Raw genomic sequence first — 14,082 nt, forward strand, 5'->3', positions numbered from 1 at the left:
GAGCTCGCTTGTGAAACTTATTCTTTAAAAGAAACTTAACAACCTAGTGACTTAAATAAAAATTTTTAAATAGTTCAATGACTTAAATGAAAACTTTCGAATAGTTCAGTGACCAAATTGTAACTTTTTTAGTTAAGTGACCAAAACGAAAATATACCCATAATTTAGTGACTAATAGTGCAATTTATCCAAAACTATAAACACGCTTTTAATTCTGGACTTCCTAGTGGAAATTAGCAAGAAGTCTAATTTTTTTTCCTCCTGTTTATACGCTATTATTATCAAGCACGGCACGGAGAAGTCTGGCCAAAAAAAAAAAAAAAAGCGCTTAGAGGCAATGAGATTATTATCCAAACGGAGAACAGCCAGATGCTCTATTCCTTCAGAGATTAGTTTATTACAGACGATTTTCAACCACGGCCTGCATGGAAAGGAAAGCTAAGCGAAGAGGGAGAGATATTTGTTATTCATTTATATAAATAACAGAAGTGAAGAAAAATAGTTAGTGAGAAACTTGAAGGCTTGTTTGGTTCACTCACCACTGACAGTGAACGACCAGTGAAATGGCTGGGAATTGGGAATGATTAAGGACTCGTGACATTAGGGTTTTTTTTTTGTTGGGGATAATTTGATAAATTTCGTGGAAGAAGTAAACCTGGGGAGTGAAGAAGGCTCCAGATTAGGGCCGTGTTTGTCTTGCGCCAATTGGCTGCTTCGTTGCTTCCACTTAATTTTCCGTCGTAAAATGGAATCGACTACCGATCCTGAGCCGCTTAAGCCCAGTGATCGAGTCGTAGGGGTATGTTCTTTTTATTTATTTTTATTCTGATAATTCAATTTGGTTAAATGTGAAAAACCTTGAAGTTTTGGATTTGTTTTCTTTAATCTCTTAGGATGTGAATTGGTTAAAATGGAATTTAATATCTAAAAGAGGTTTTATTGATTTCATAATCAGAGGCTAGCTGCTTTAGGGATTCCAGCGGAGTACCTCGATAGGCGTTATGAGGGGATAGTTGAATTTGTTATCACTAATGGGTCATCGTTGCCTGAGGTAGTTTCTGCTATTTTTCCTACTGATGAAGAAGTGGCTCAGTGTACAAAATCTGCTAAGTTCAAGTCTGAAAGGATGTCTATAACTATGGAGGATCATTTTCGCGAGAGCATGGTTTGGTTACAGTGGCTGATGTTTCTAGGTGAGCCAGCGAATGCTTTGAACAACCTGGCAGAATCAAGTATTGGTCAACGTGGTGTTTGTGGTATGGTTTGGGGATTGAATGACATTGCTTATACGTGCAGGACATGTGAGCATGATCCGACTTGTGCTATTTGTGTTTCTTGTTTCCAGAATGGGAATCACAAGGATCATGATTACTCTATTATTTACTCGGGTGGTGGTTGCTGTGACTGTGGGGACGAAACTGCATGGAAACGTGAGGGATTTTGCTCTAAGCATAAAGGTGCTGAACAGATTCAACCACTTCCTGAGAATTTAGCAAATTCTGTTGGGCCGGCGCTTGATGCACTCTATATTTGTTGGAAACGTAAGCTATTCTCCGCAGAAGGTAGCTTTCAGGAAAATATGAGAGCAAGTAATCGTGGTACTCAGCAAAGGAAGGCTGCGAATGAGCTAACATACGTAATTGTTGAGACGCTTTTAGAATTTTGTGAATGTAGTGAGAGTTTGCTCAGTTTTGTGTCGAGGAGGGTGATTTCTTTAGATGGTTTGTTGGGTATTCTGGTCAGAGCAGAGAGGTTCCTTGGTGATGATGTTGTGAAGAAACTCCATGAATTGCTTCTGAAATTTCTGGCAGAGCCTATCTTCAAAAATGATTTTTCTAAAGTTTTTTTAAGCTATTACCCTACTGTTATAAATGACGCCATAAAAGAGGGCAGTGGCAGCATTCTCAATGATAAGTACTCACTAATCTCAACTTTCTCCGTCCAAATCTTCACAGTGGCAACACTAACTCCTCGTCTCGTGAAGGAGATGAACCTATTGGGCATGCTACTTGAATGCTTGGGAGACATTTTTATTTCTTGTGCTCGTGAAGATGCCCATTTGCAGGTAAATGCAGTTATTCTTGTTTCCTCCTATGAACTGGGCCAAAATTGCTTGAGGACATAGCACCATTACAACCTTCATAATTTATTCTAATTTGTTAATTAATTGTTCACACGCTCAGATGAGCTTCATGAATGGCTTCTTGGATAGGCATTTAATTCCTTTGTGCCAAGTGCCAACTGTGAAAAGTGAAGGCATACATGAGTAGTTCAGTCTTATGGGCAAATTACCATGGTGCTCCTCATGCTTTTAATTGGTGCGCCTTCTATTCTTGAAGCAAAATGCTACAAAAGTTTGAGATTGTCTGTTGGCTGTTGGGGGGAAGAAAAGAAGCTAGCATAGAGAAAAGACAAAGACAATCTCAATGTTTGTGATGTATGAACCTTTGTAGAAACTTTATGATAATTTTTAGGTTGTGATTGCAACTAACGATGTCTGCATAGCCTTGATTTTTGGCCTAGGTTTTGGTCTTGGTCAAAAAAAAAAAATTGTTGGCTTGATAGTAAATAGGTATGTAGGTTAATAGTTGATGCTAAAGGGTCCTATATGAGTGAAATAGGTCTATTGGTCAACAGTAAAATATTACTATTCCTAGGAATTCTACAAAAAGTTACTATTATTTTTAACCATAGTTGATGCTATAAGGTCATGTACAAGTAAAAATTGGTATGTTGGTCAATTGTTGAGTTTCTTTTATCCTGAAAATGATAATAAACTTGGGCGACATGTTTCATATAAATGTAGGTGAATTAGCATAATTTAGAATGCTATACAATTTTGGCATAAAAAGAAAAATAGAGCCTAGTAGTGATGAGGTTTGCTCACAATCTATGTCATGTTGTTTATGAAAACAATAACTCATGATAATGTTTACTGAAGAAATTATATCTTAATATTAATGCAATAAAATTCTTTTGGTCTAAGTTGTTATGTTCTATTCTTTTTCAGGCTGCTAAGTGGGGAAGTTTGTATGACACCACTAACCATGTAATTGGAGATATTCGGTTTGTTATGAGCCATGATGTAGTCTCCAAATATGCAACTCATGAGCAGCAGGACATCTCAAGAACATGGCTAAAGCTTCTGGCTTTTGTGCAAGGGATGAACTCTATACAGAGGGAAACTGGCATCCATATTGAAGAAGAAAATGAGTCTACGCATTTGCCTTTTTATTTAGGCCATTCTATTGCTAATATTCACTCCCTTCTGGTAGACGGGGCATTTTCTGTTATCACAAGTGAAGGGGAAAATATCCTTCCTTATATTTACAAGCAGGATATGCATGATGGAGATGGTATGAGGCATGCAAAAGTAGGAAAGTTATCCCAAGAAAGTTCTGTTTGTAGTGTAACAGGGAGGAGTGTGTCAGAGGCTACTGAAGTTGGATCCAATTCCATATTCCATCTTCTAATTCCTTCCTCTGTCATCTGGTTAATACAGGAGTGCTTAAGGGCTATGGAGACATGGTTGGAAGTTGATGATGGTACCTCTGCAGCACTTAAGAGTATGTCTTCTTCAAATAGTAGTGACATTTATGGTAGCAATCTGTTTGCAATAAAGAAGACATTATACAAAATCAGGAAAGGCAAACATTTTGGAAGACTAACTAGTTCAAGTGAAAATCATTGCCCACCATATTCTTCACCTGTATGTAGTGGACATCAAGCCAGTGATGGCACAGAGATAGCTAAAAATTCAGATGGTGCATGTGGTTATATGGGTTTGGATGTCAGTGCCATAGAGACAGACAGTGGCGTAGGACTACCCACTCTTCATGTTTTGAGTTTACGCGAGTGGCCTGATATTATTTATGATGTTAGTTCACAAAAGATATCTGTTCACATCCCATTACATCGATTACTTTCCTTACTTTTTCAAAAGGCACTACGAATGTGCTATGGTGAACGTGTAATGCCAAATATAACTAATTCTTGTTCGACTAGTTCATTATCAGCAATTTATGCAGATTTCTTTGATCACATCCTTGTTGGCTGCCACCCTTTTGGTTTCTCTGCTTCTGTTATGGAGCATCCCTTAAGGATTAGGGTATTTTGTGCTCAAGTTATTGCTGGGATGTGGCGGAAGAATGGGGATGCAGCCTTAGTATCTTGTGAATGGTATCGCTCAGTTCACTGGTAGGTGATTGTGCTTTATATGTTGGATGTAACTAGCTGGACAAGGTTCCCCTCTATTTTCAAAGTTTTAGTTGCCAAGTTCTTTATGGTATTCTTTGCTTGCAGGTCTGAACAAGGTTTGGAGCTTGATTTATTTTTGCTGCAGTGCTGTGCTGCACTAGCTCCTCCGGATCTCTATGTTAAGAGAATTCTAGAGCGCTTTGGGCTATTAGATTACCTTTCTCTAAGTCTTGAAAGATCAAACGAGTATGCATTTATCCCCATAACTCCTACTTTACATCACTGAAGTGCTTTAATGCCATTTAGTTCCTTGAAGAAATGCTTAAGTTACTAGATATTTATGTGGTTGAATGTGGATAACATGGTTTACTAGTAAGGATAATGGAAATACCTTTTTCTAGTCTTGCTTTGTCCATTTGAATGAACGTCTTCAAGGTATGGATGCACTGATTTTGTAGGAATTTAAGATTGACTAGGTTGCAGTGTTGCGTCTTGGTTTTTGAGCCTACATTTTAGTTCCTCAGAATTTTCTATAAAGTAAAAATAAATATACAAGAAGCAAGATTATGTTTCTAATACACTACTGGAATGGAAGCATGATGAACCCTTATTAATGTGAAATCACTCTTTCTGCCATTTACAATTTAAAAAAAAATTTTTATTTCCTTCTATCCCCTAATGTTGCTTTTTCTTTGGACAGCAGAAATGGCACATGGACCAACAGTTTATGCACACTTTAGACCTCATCTTTGATATAATTTCACTGTTACTGTGCTAAATGATGCTGCTTTCAGGTACGAGCCAGTTCTTGTTCGGGAAATGCTCACTCTGATTATGCAAATTTTACAAGAAAGGCGATTCTGTGGACGCAATACAGCTGACAGTCTGAAAAGAGAGTTGATTTATAAGTTAGCTATTGGAGATGCAACTCGCAGTCAACTTGTGAATTCTCTACCCCGAGATCTTTCTAAGTGTGATCAGCTTCAAGAAATCTTAGAAAGGGTTGCTGTATACTCTAATCCATCAGGATTTAATCAGGTTGGAGCTTGTGGTCTGAAACATCTTTTCAATGTCTATGGGTTGAAAAATAATAATTTTTTTATATTGATGTATGTCAGGGAATGTATTCATTGCATTGGGCCTTCTGGAAGGATTTGGATTTGTACCACCCTCGTTGGAACTCGAGGGATTTACAAGTTGCAGAAGAAAGATACTTGCGTTTCTGTGGTGTTTCTGCAATGACTACTCAGCTGCCTCGGTGGACTAAAATATATCCTCCTCTTGAGGGTGTCGCTAGAATTGCTACTTGCAGAGTTACTCTTCAGATTATTCGTGCAGTGTTATTTTATTCTGTTTTCACTGATAAATTCACTGAATCACGTGCTCCTGATGGTATCCTGATGACAGCATTGCACTTACTTTCACTAGCTTTAGACATTTACTTGCAGCTGAATGGATCTAGTGGCATGGAATGTCATATTGGAGATTCAAATTCTATGCTAGCTTTTGCTAGTGAAGAAATTAGTGAATCATTAAACTATGTAGCTGGGAAACAAAGTTTGTTATCGCTTCTTGTTGCATTATTGAGAATGCATCGGCAAGAGAATAAAAAAAGCTACTTAGAATCCAGCAACTGCAGTTTTTCTCCTCTGATTGAAAGTTTATTGAGGAAGTTTGCTGAAGTTGATTCCCAGTGCATGACCAAACTGCAAGAACTTGTGCCCGAAATGATCAGCCATCTATCAAAATCTACCCCGAATAGTGATAGGACTACAACAAGTTCAGCCTCTGATGGTGAACTGCACAAGGCGAAGGCTCGTGAAAAACAAGCTGCAATATTGGTGAGATTTTGCCTTAGAATTATATTTGAATTTATGTTGAGAATAAAAGTGAAAGAATTTAGCGCTTTGAAAGAGAAATGCTGTTAAATTGTATGGAGTAGGACAAAAATTGAAGTGCATTTAAAGTGTCAGTGAGAAATTTTAAAATGAAAGTATTAGTAAGGTGCAGGTAAAACATCTAGACAATCTCAACTTCTAGCAATTTGCTCCTCTGCTAACATTGATTACAAAGGCTTATGCATGGACACTGTAAATTTTCATATGTGCGGTCCTCTAAGTCAGAGGTCAATATCTCTCTTCTGATTCGGGGATTCTCATGTAAGTGGTCTTGTGTCTCCTCATTACAGGAGTTTTCCTCTTGTTGGTTTATGAAAGGTGTCACTTATTTACTGGTCTAGTAAAAAAAAAAAAAAAAACTTGTATTGAATGTCAATCTGAGAGTTTCCTGCGTTTAAGTGCTAGGTGTGGAACCTGGCTATTGAATAACCAACTGAATGGCACCCTTTAACTGTGTCAATTCTGCACTCTTCTATTTTGGTAATCATGGATCCCATCAAAATTGCTGAAGTTGAACTGATGGAACATGATCTCGGTATATTAGTTCATTAGTGGGTTTGAATCATTTCTGTATTCTGTAATCTTTCCTGTAGGCTAAAATGAAAGCAGAGCAATCTAAATTTCTGTCAAGCATCACTTCTGCTGCTGATGATGATTCAAAATCTGACTCTGAAATGTCCAATTCTGATGCTGAACACGAAACAGAAGGTGACGTGCAACAGAGTTGCTCTCTTTGTCATGATACTACTTCCAAAAGTCCTCTCTCTTTCTTGATTCTTCTCCAAGTAAGTGATTGCTCTTCAGTTTACCTGTTCTGATGGAATCTTTTTCCTGCTACATGAATTAACATTTAATTATTTTTGAAAAAAGAAATCTAGGATTTTGAGTTTTGTTGATAGAGGTCCCCCATCATGGGATCGATGGTCAGACAAGGAGCAAGGTTCTATTCCAACAAATAGGGTGACCTATCAATCTGGATCAAATGCCTCTTCCAGCAGTTCTGGATTGGCTTCTCAGTCGTTGCAGCTGACTGAGAATCCAGTTGTTGAGTTCACCAATAATGAGCAAGGGCAAAGCAGTGAAGTAAATGTCATTCTTGAGTTTGTCAAGTCTCGGTTTCCTTCAGTGAGGAGCAATGAAGCACCTTCTGCACCTAGCAATGATAGGCACAATACTGCATATGATTTGGAGACGCTGGAAGAAGATATGTACATATGTATTCATAAGGAAATGAATGATAATTCATTAATTTCAAGCTTTCAAAAGGATGAAATATCCTCTGGTGCTGAAAGTTCTCCAGAAAATGGCAGGGGTGCGGAATCTGACATACTTGGGAAATATATTGTTGCCCTTTCACGTGAGGCTAGTGAAAACTCTTTGGCTTCTCAAAAGATTAATAGTAACAGAGGTTTGACAGAGTCCACTTTGCAGCCTCTTTTTTATGACGGGTTTGGCCCGTTAGATTGTGATGGAATTTATCTCTCTTCCTGTGGGCATGCTGTACATCAGGGTTGTCTTGATCGTTATTTATCATCACTAAAAGAGAGGTAAGTCTTCTTAAGAAGGACCGTTTTTAGTTTTTATTGGATATGTTTGCCTATTTTTAACATAATTCTGAACTTCAGTAAGAGATTAAATTTAAAAAGCACATGCAACTATATAAGATTTATCTTTCTTGCAGCAAATATGTGGTCTGAATTCATACTTCGATTCTGTTTCTTTTGGACTTCATATTGTCCTTTTGTGAGGGTTAACTCAAAATGTCTTCACAAACCTATGGTTAGCACAAATGAATCACGAAATTGGAGCTTTCCATGCCTAAAATAGTTTTGAGTTGAAATTTGATGCAAAAGAGTGACAATTGGGAAAGTTTATGTATTTTTTTCATCGTAATTTGTAAACTCAGTTGCATTTCAGATATATCTTAGATGAAAGAATATATGTGAGAAATTAAAGGAAACAAAAGTATTCTATGATCTTTGTCAAAGTAACAAGTTTTTGTGTAAATATCATGTTTCAAGTGGCAGATAAGGTATTTATGAGCCTTTGAATCCTCAAACATCTACTACCTACCTTTGTAGCCTTGGTTAATTTCAACTGCAGAATGCCTTTCTATGACTGAGTTCTGATAGTTGAACCTCTAAAACACCTTGAGGAATCTTGTTCAGGATTTGGATGGTTTTTGAATTTTGCTTGTAGTTCCATTTAACATGGAATCCAAACATGCTGAAATGCCTTTTAACTCGGCAACTATGAATGGGCATAATGTGTTTGTCCATGCATGTGTCCACATAGCATTTCTTTTGCATGAAATTGCTTAATATATCTTCTGTTCTGTATCACAGATATGTTCAGAGAAGTCTCTTTGAGGGGGCACATAATGTGGATCCTGATCAGGTACAAGCTCCCAAAAATTGTTCTTTTGAAAAACCATTATCTTACCTTTGATGTCAATCCTATACTTGTTTGCTTTTTCAGGGAGAATTTTTGTGTCCTGTGTGCCGTCGACTAGCAAATTCAATCTTGCCTGCAGTGAATGGGACTTTCCAGAAGGCTGGAAAGCTGCCTAGGACTGCAACTGTTGATCAAGTGCATGCGTTAGGTTCTCCATCTGCATCAAACAAAGCTACATGTTCCCTTCTACTTCAGCAAGGGTTATCTCTTCTAAAAACTGCTGCAAAGGTGGTTAGGAGGTCTGATTTCTTTGAAGCTTTTTCTCTTCACAGAAAAGAAAGAACAATTCGCAATCTGAAACCAGTTTCACGTGTGCTGTCTAAAATGTATTTTTCAAAAAAGCATGATAGGTTCTTAGGATCTCCAAGGTTAAGCCACCCGATAATTTTATGGGATACGCTCAAGTATTCTCTTATGTCAACTGAAATTGCAGCACGCAGTGGAAAGAATTCTATGGCTGCAAATTATACTCTTGCTTCTTTATATAAGGAATTTAATTCTTCTAGTGAATTTATATTTTCCTTATTGCTAAGAGTTGTCCAGAACCTTAGCAGTACAAACTCTCTTCATGCTCTTCAAAGGTTCAGAGGTCTTCAACTACTTGCAGAGTCTATTTGTTCTGGGGTTTCCTTTGATTACCGCAGCACCAAACATAAACAGGAAGGTATGATTTTTCACTATTTATTACTAGACTCACTTGAAAATTTGGCACTTATATTTATGCAGAATGCCTGATAAAAAATTCTAGAGGTTCTAGAGATATTTTTAAAATAGAAACCATGGTTATCCAAGTTCTTGATAAACTCCTGATGTGTTATGAAGGATTTATTCTGGTTAATTGATGATTTGCCTATCACAAAGTGTATATAAAATTATCAAACTGCAGATAACCTGGCTTAGGTTTGGATTCCTATTTTAAATGTTGGACTCATGATTGTGTGTTGACAGATGATCTCCTTCGTATTTTGAAACATGATGATAAGGAAGCATTATATCCCGATATTCAATTTTGGAATCAGGCATCTGATCCTATTCTTGCTCGTGACCCTTTCTCATCATTGATGTGGGTTCTCTTCTGTCTTCCATGCCCATTTATGTCATGTGAGGAGTCCCTGTTATCCCTTATGCATCTCTTCTATGTTGTCTCTGTGGTTCAGGTTTGCCGCTACCTCTCTTCATATACCTTTTGGTCTATTTACACATTTTTAGAAAAAAAATATTCTTTTGGATTGTCTGGTGTCTGATGCAGACAACAAAATCTGGTTATGGACAATGTTTCTAGTCGAATGAAACAATATGAAATAATGATGGAACTTCTAAACTTCTAGGAAGATATTTCTATGGCTTTATCCAAACAGTAAAAGATGTTTTCTTTTACGGATTTGTTCTAAGGATCATATTTCTGTACGGAATTTTCCTCAAAGCAGTTGTTTTTCTATGAAAAAAACTACTAGTAACTCTAATTTGGCACTACAAAATTTCTGAATGTGATATACTGATTTCAGGCTGTAATTTCATGTTGTCGGAAACAAGATTATGATATCAGTGAGTTAGGTTCTCATCATTGTCTGATTACTGATGTTTATGGCGCTCTTGGTGGATTTGATTGTGCTCGCTCGTATTTCATATCAAATGATATTTACCATTCTTGTCATATTAAAGAAATGATTCGAAGATTGAGTTTCCCCTATTTGCGGAGGTGTGCATTGTTGTGGAAATTGCTCAAATCTTCTGCCACATCACCATTCTGTGATAGGGATACTATTTGGGAGTCATTTCATGTGACAACTGATATGATGGATACAACTGAAAGTAATTCAGTGGAGCTGAATGAAGTACAAGAACTGGAGACAATGTTTAAGATTCCTCCTATAGATGTTATTCTTGAGGATGAACTGTCACGATCATTTGCATTAAAATGGGTTCATCATTTCCAAAAGGCATATGAAACCTGCAGTTTCCAAAATGTTTTCTACTGCAATCCTGCAGTTCCCTTTAAGTTGATGACCTTGCCTCATGCTTATCAAGACCTATTGCAACGGTTTGTTAAAAATTTGTCCTTAGACATGCTATAATATTAGACCCTTTTCAAGAATATCTTCATTCATGAGAAAGCATTTTCTTCCAACAGTTATGTAAAACAATGTTGCCCAGACTGCAAAACTGTGCTTGATGAGCCTGCATTATGCCTGTTGTGTGGTAGACTATGCTCTCCAAGTCGGAAAACATGCTGCAGGTGAATGTTCAACTTTTTTTCTTTTGCTGATTTTGTGCTTACACATGCATTTATCCATGATTCTTCACTATTCTGATGGTTAAGCTTCTATACTAGATCATAAGCACTGACCTTTTTCTTCAACATTTTCCTTGCTAGTGAGAGTGGATGCACAGCTCATGTAATGACCTGCGGTGCTGGTACTGGTGTATTTCTTTTGATAAGGGTATTGATCTCCTAGTTACTGTCTGGAACTTTTATTTTTATTTCATGAAAATGCCTAATAGTCTTTATTATTGTGATAGAGAACAACAATCCTGCTACAAAGATGTGCACAACAAGCTCCTTGGCCATCTCCATATTTGGATGTATTTGGTGAAGAGGTAAAGCATTGGCCTTTTATTAGCTAAGTTTGTAATAATGATGTTGTTTGGAAACTCAAGGGTAAAGCAAATAAAATACTTATTACTAAGAGTGTTATAGGATCATAATGTTGTACCTGCAGCCTCTTGTACTACTTTATGGTGATGGATGGTTGTGATTGTTACACATACCAGCTACATAAGGTCTTTAATCAAGTAGGTTTGGAAGTTAATGAGCCTTTTTTGGACCTTGCTATTTGTTACAAGTTAAAGAAGAGGATAGAAATAATGGTTTAGCATTTGCTGTGCCTTGGTTTCTACTTATTTCAGACCTAGTGGTGCTTAAGGTAAATTAAGTTGGAGAATAATTCATGATGGCATGATGGTCCAATGCAGCAGCTATTAGAGTCAAATATCCCACAATACACACAGAAAATCAGGCAACTTTATTCTGCATATCTGGGTGACCCTCTTATGGCGACCTGTCCTGAAAAGGAAATTTGAATAACTGATTTGACAAAACAAAATTAGGTATTGCTACTGACAATGAAGGATTGGTGTTTTCTTGGACCCCAAAGGAAGGCATAATCTTACCCTACCCACCTCAGGTCAATCAAGAAAACATTTAATACTCCTTGGGTTACTATTCAATTCTATTTGACTTGGAAATTTTGGATGATTGATTATTGAAGGCTAACCTACATGACTTGATACTATAATTGAGTTTAATTTTCTTAAAATATTAGAAATTTGGAGCTGGGTTATTTCCCTTGCAGTCAAAAGACGTATAAAAGCTTTAAGTGCTGTTTGGAAATTATGTATTTCCTTGGAACTATGTCAGAATTCAAATTTGTATTCCATACTATTGGCATGTTATGGAAGCCACTTGTTAAAATTTTTGCTTTTCATTGTGTTTCTGGATTACTTTTTTTCATATTATATGAACGGGTTTTCTTATGATCTATTTGTACTATTCTACATTTTCTTATTTCAGGATATTGAAATGCATAGAGGAAAACCACTGTACTTGAATGAGGAACGTTATGCTGCTCTGAGCTACATGGTGATTTGGGGCACTTTTTCTTTTTTGCTTCGTTGCCCATGACACTGAACTGAGCGTTTTAATTTTTGTGGTTTTCATAATAATCTATTTTCTCTTTAATAGGTTGCTTCTCATGGCCTTGATCGGAGTTCAAAGGTTATTGGACAAACTACCATTGGCGCCTTCTTCATGGTTTAGTTTGGTTTTATGATCAAGCTGGTGATTGATCTTTTGTTGCTTTTATTTTTCGATTTTTCTCGGGATCGTGATAATTTTTGTTCACTTCGGTTAATTTATTGGTTTTTGGTGTCGGTGCATTTGACCCAGACATCAAGTGCATCGAAAATGGTTCTGCAAAACTGAAGGTTACCAGTATATCCCCAAATCACTTTCCAAACTTAGGATCTTGGATTTTGATGTTAGCATGTGGCCATTATGACTGGACTTAACTATAATCAGGTCAGTTAGGGGAATTTTATTGGTGATATTAGATGGTAACCCCTTTTTTTTTTCCTTTTTAGTTCTTTAGAGTTGTATGATCATTTGAAAGCCTTTAGTCTTTGTTATCTCTTGGTTCAGCTGCTAATTTGATATGGCGGATTTAGCCATTCTCTTCTGCTGTTTGTTGCTAATGCTATTCCTGGATCATACTTATAAATATTCCATAATTCTGGGGGAGAAGATGAGTAGGGTTACAAAGAGTATGAGCGGAAGGCTAAAAGGATATTACAAAAGTTAAAGGAAAACTAAAAAGAAAGCTATGTTATAATTCATAAACAAAAGATGCCTATACAATTGATCTCTCTTCTCTATTTATAGTTGAATTACAAAACTCTATACAATTTTGTTTTGAATCCCGCACCGTGTTTCTGGTAAGGATCATGTCTCTTCAATGATGTGGTTCTTTCCACGTCTCATTTGTCTTATTACTTCTTTAATTGTATGAACATGGTTGTTTCCACGTTGTATAGTTGAATTGATGGTTTCTTCCTTTTATAAATTATTGTGCTTTACTTATTAAAGTATAAGTGAGTCATCGTACTCTTGTAAATTATTGAACTTTAATTTTGATAAAGTTTAATGAGTCATAGTCCTCTTGTGCATTATTGTCTGTATAAGTCATGAATCAGATTTCATCTTATCAACTCTACCAAGGCTAGTCGTATGGGAATGAACCCAGAACATCTAAAACTAGCTGAAGAAGAACGCTAACAATTGCAGAAAGAAGGATTGATTGAAACCTCCAACTCACAGTGGGCTTGTGAAGCATTCTATATCAACAAAAGGTCAGGACAGGCCAGAGGGAAATTAAGACTGGTGATCAACTACCAGCCTCTTAATCACTTCTTACAAGACGACAAGTTCCATTTGCCTCATAGAAATTTCATATTCTCAAGCCTTGCAAAAGACCAAGTTTTTTTTTAAAAATTTGATCTAAAAGCAGGATTTTGGCAGTTGGGAATAGATCTAGATGACTGGCTTAAGACGGGATTCTGCATCCCAAACAAACATTTTAAATGGACAGTTATGCCTTTTGGACTTAAAACTGCTCCATCACTATTTCAAAACACCATGATAAAAATCTTCGAGCCCATCATGGATCAAGCCTTGATCTGCATAGACGATATTTTTCTATACATCCTAAATCAAGAAAGTCATGCTAATCTCCTGGCCCAATTCAAGCAAATAATCCTTCAACACGGAATCATGCTTTTTTCAACACGGAATCATGCTTTTTGAAAGCAAGATGCAGATCAACAAAGAAGAAATAGAGTTCCTTGGCATGATTATCATATATGGCAAGTATCAGCCTGAGTTCCTTGGCATGATTATCATATATGGCAAGTATCAGCCTAATGCAAGCATGTTTGAAGAATTGAAAAAATTTCCAACTGAAAATTTTTCCAAAAAACA

The 14,082-nt window shown here is 36.8% G+C and overlaps 1 protein-coding gene across 1 annotated transcript; it reads left to right on the top strand.

Moving 5' to 3' along the window:
• Nucleotides 1–238: 238 nt before the first annotated feature.
• Nucleotides 239–12,784, top strand: LOC107891054 (E3 ubiquitin-protein ligase PRT6). Its single transcript, XM_016815698.2, has 17 exons — nucleotides 239–799; nucleotides 956–2,065; nucleotides 3,011–4,197; nucleotides 4,303–4,443; nucleotides 4,992–5,235; nucleotides 5,316–6,038; nucleotides 6,689–6,880; nucleotides 6,966–7,642; nucleotides 8,441–8,492; nucleotides 8,574–9,213; nucleotides 9,498–9,706; nucleotides 10,055–10,590; nucleotides 10,681–10,785; nucleotides 10,924–10,990; nucleotides 11,070–11,147; nucleotides 12,121–12,189; nucleotides 12,292–12,784. The coding sequence occupies exons 1-17, from the start codon at nucleotides 746–748 to the stop codon at nucleotides 12,364–12,366; spliced, it is 6,159 nt and encodes a 2,052-aa protein (XP_016671187.2). The 5' UTR covers nucleotides 239–745; the 3' UTR covers nucleotides 12,367–12,784.
• The last annotated feature ends 1,298 nt before the right edge of the window (nucleotides 12,785–14,082 follow it).

The sequence above is a fragment of the Gossypium hirsutum genome, chromosome D09 (genome assembly GCF_007990345.1).
Source record: "Gossypium hirsutum isolate 1008001.06 chromosome D09, Gossypium_hirsutum_v2.1, whole genome shotgun sequence".
NCBI classification, from domain to species: domain Eukaryota; kingdom Viridiplantae; phylum Streptophyta; class Magnoliopsida; order Malvales; family Malvaceae; genus Gossypium; species Gossypium hirsutum.